Source organism: Aplysia californica, unplaced genomic scaffold (assembly GCF_000002075.1).
Source record: "Aplysia californica isolate F4 #8 unplaced genomic scaffold, AplCal3.0 scaffold01228, whole genome shotgun sequence".
NCBI classification, from domain to species: domain Eukaryota; kingdom Metazoa; phylum Mollusca; class Gastropoda; order Aplysiida; family Aplysiidae; genus Aplysia; species Aplysia californica.
In genome coordinates this window covers 66,335-70,134 of record NW_004798498.1, presented here as the reverse complement: position 1 = coordinate 70,134, position 3,800 = coordinate 66,335, and the positions used below count along the sequence as shown (strand labels likewise).

The window sequence follows — 3,800 nt, the reverse complement described above, 5'->3', positions numbered from 1 at the left end:
TATGGGAGTGGGGGGTGTTAACACATACTTCAGCTCAGACGTTTCAATTCTTAGTTCCGAAACAATTACTTTATACCCGGGGTCTACAGTATCACAACAAATATAACAAGTGCTTCAAACAATTCCAAAAAGCCCAGAGAAAGCCCTCCTCGTATTTATAAATACATGCAATAAATTTTCCCTTTAAAACAAACAAACAACAACAACAACAAAAACAAATCCAGTTTATCAATAAAAGCATTAATTCGTCTCAGTGGCTTTCAATGCAACAAGTTCACACGAACATCAATGGTTCTCAAAACTACGATGTTTACTACTTAAGCTGTCAAAGTAGGCTAATTTTAAGGCTTCAAGCATTGAATTATACAGTTAGACAAGATTGGGATCTAACACTACACAGCATGTAAGTATAGATCTAAGAATTCTGACTAAACCATCCACAGTTAGAGATGCGCTCTGTCAAAATAAATCTAAGTAATCAGACTAAACAATCAACACAGTTTGACTATCCTATTAGACGTAAAGTATTCTATTATTTCATTCTGAACCATCAAGAGTGGTAGAATACAGCTCTTTCAGTGCATAATACTATCTAAGTATTGTATGCTATTGTAGTGTGTTCTTACGGCTATACTAATCTTGAAACAAAACAACACAACAATTTGATATAACACACGCCCTGTCTCTGACGTCACAGAATGGATCGTCAACTCGACCGGAACAACTTTGTCTCAATCAGTAATATTAAACTGCTGCATTTAAGCATCTACCTAATCAATTTAATCCCCTACCTACAAACACCACTGCTCTGTCGCCTATGCCGGTGTCACGCTGGACTGCTATACATGTGACCCTGGTTCGAATCCCCCAAAGAGCATTCTTGACTGCGGGTTGTGTAAGGAAATGTCATTGCTTTTCAGCCACTTGTTTCGCTCCTATCGGAGACAGACTTTTTTATGAAGGTATTTTTACGCCCTCACTCCCACAATTAGGTCCCCTAGGAGGTGTGCCTTGACCTTGCCTGTCATGGTCAATCTAGGCTGAGAGGGATTCAAGCAGAATTGAACTCGAGTCTCCTGTGTGTGGCAGCACAGTGTCTAACCGCTACACCACAGACACCGATAAGGCTGACATTAAAAACGTAGGTTCAATGAGGTCACTTTAGTCTGTTGAAAGGTGTGTGAAACCCGTCATCCTACACATGACATAATACGTCATCACTATGGTTAAACAAAGTGGCAAAGCTGAGACCAAGCTCAAAGATCTAAAGGGGAAATTACTCCACGCTAAGGTCACAGAGAGACAATCTGACCCCACAGGCCAACATCACGTGACTATGGCGTGAACTGTACTAAAGGTTACCTCTACATCTATTTCTCAAAAGCCGCGACAAAAACAGAAGACTAGCTAGCTTCTTGGGAGTGAAGCCTTCTCTACACTGTGGGGATCAGTTGCCTCTAGTGTGGACAGAATGCTACAAGCTAAGCGAACACTCGGGTAAAAGTAAAGTTTAACCCCCGGGGATGTTTAAGCGCAGTCTGACGATCACTGTTCACTGTTAATATATCTTGCAAAACATAGGTGCAAACTATTGAGAGCTAAATTTAGCTGGCCATGCTGCACGCCCAGTGTGACACGCATATTGTGATATATTGCTCACACGGGGTAAAGCAGTTGAGGGTGGGGGCTTTACTTTACTTTTACCCAAACTAGTCTGGTCAGGACAAGATCTACATTGGCGTACGAGGCATCAAGCAATAACGACAACTTTACCTGGACATTTTCTGCTATCTACCAAAAGCAGGTTAAGAATGGAGTTTCTACAAGCAACTGTCATCAGGACAAAGAGGAACCAAAGAGACAGAGGGGAGGGGAGAGATGCTCTAAACCACACTTCATTTCCAGACAGAGAGAGTATGAAATTGGACAAAGGCGTTAGCTATTTCCAGAAAGAGAGAATGAAAAATTGGATAAAATCATAAGTCATTTCCAGATAGAGAGAACGTTTGGAAACGGACATCATAAGTTATTTTCAGGCAGACAAAATAATTTTTACGAACGGTAAAAATCAGAACTCATTTCCACTTTGAGAGAAAGGAGAGATGCTCAGAACCGCAAGTCATTTCTAGATAGAGCAAGGACAGACGTAAACTCTAGAACTTTCTAGTATGGTCTGACTTTACGTGGAAACGATGAGAACATGGCCAGCTCATGAAGGATGATATTCCCCGAGAGTGCACACTCAGGCATTTGTCAACAATCTCAGAGAGCTTGCACATGATTCCCGTCATATCAAAGAGTGTTCACTAAACAGTCAAACTGAGAATGGATGCGATAGCGAAAAGAGGAATAGAACTGAGTTCTAAAACTACAGAGAGTTTTATTTCCATTCGAAACAATCTGGAACATTTCAAGTTTGAAAACAGGATGAAACACGTTATGATGAAAAATCTGTGAGGTCTCTATCGTCCTAGATGCGTGGAGAAAAAGTAGGGCACTTGTCAGGGGACGAAGAAAAAATCTGTGTCTTTGCAGGGAAAAGAAGTAGCATTGAGAGACAACTTAGCAAAGTGTTTGAGATAAAAGATAGAAAGACATTTTAAGAAAGTGTTTGAGGTGAAGGATAAAGAAAAAAGTATGTCTTATAGATACGATGGAGGAAATTTTTGGAGAAGAATGATGAAGAGAAAATGTGTTTTTATGCAGAAAAAGGGAAAGTGAAAGGAAGGCTAGAGAGAAAAAGTATGTCTATGAAGAAAACAGTGAAAGTGTTTGAGAGGAAGGATAGAGAGAAAGTGAAAGTGTTTGAAAGGAAGGATAAAGAGAAAGTGAAAGTGTTTGAGAGAAAGGATAGAGAGAAAGTAAAAGTGTTTGAGAAGAAGAGAGAGAGAGAGAGAGAGAGAGAGAGAGAGAGAGAGAGAGAGAGAGAGAGAGAGAGAGAGAGAGAGAGAGAGAGAGAGAGAGAGAGAGAGCATTTGAGACGAAGGATAGAGAAAGTGAAAGTGTTTCAGCGAGGAGCAGGTATGATGACAGTTGTGGTTACTGGCTCACACAGGACTAGGGTACTACACCTACTTTGTGAACCTGTTAAACAAGCTCTGGCACTTCCTGATGACGCGCGCAGAGCGGGACTCCTCTGCCTGGGCCCTCGAAAACGTGAAGCCGTCGTCCATGTGGCCCTCCACAAGCATGATGGCCTGCGGGGAGACAGAACTTGTGTCACGACTAGGGCTGGCCAATGAATCACTTTAGCAAAATCCGGATACTATGTTAGTGCACCTCTTCGCCATATAATATGATATGAACTGCTGCGGCAAATGGGTTAGAACCACTTCCACAAACGGGTTAGCATCATTTCAACAAATGGGTGCACCCACTTCGGTAAACGGGTCAGGAAAGAGAGTTAAGAGCCTGAATTCGGATAATGTTTCATTGAGAATTATCCGGTTATCCTTGTAGATTATCCGGATTTTGCCCACCTCTAGTCAAAACACGGTGGAATCAGCCGCTCGGCAATGTGGGGTTATTGGTACTAACATAAATCTTGTTCAAATGTCTAGCTTTTGAGGAAAAAAACGTATTTAACTTCAATTAAAGGCGATGTATTTGCAAGTGAAGGAGGTGAGGGTTTCCTGTTTTCAGGGGTATAATTAGTAAGAAAAAGGCCAATGTTGATTTCCAAAGATTGAAAGTCCTTGGATGCTGAAAATTTAGTTTTTATACCTTTAATCAGTTCCTTTCAGAATAATCAAAACATAAATGTGTTTCTGAATAGAAATAAAAGGTGTTGGGCCAAAAAA

General features: G+C 41.0%; 1 protein-coding gene across 1 annotated transcript in view; it reads right to left on the bottom strand.

Moving 5' to 3' along the window:
* Positions 1–3,800, bottom strand: part of LOC101858456 (ryanodine receptor) — a gene marked incomplete at its 5' end in the record, with an annotated part of 102,762 nt that overhangs the window by 76,860 nt on the left and 22,102 nt on the right. The window contains 1 exon segment of the mRNA XM_035973436.1: positions 3,076–3,197. Coding sequence (XP_035829329.1) covers positions 3,076–3,197 — 122 coding nt within the window.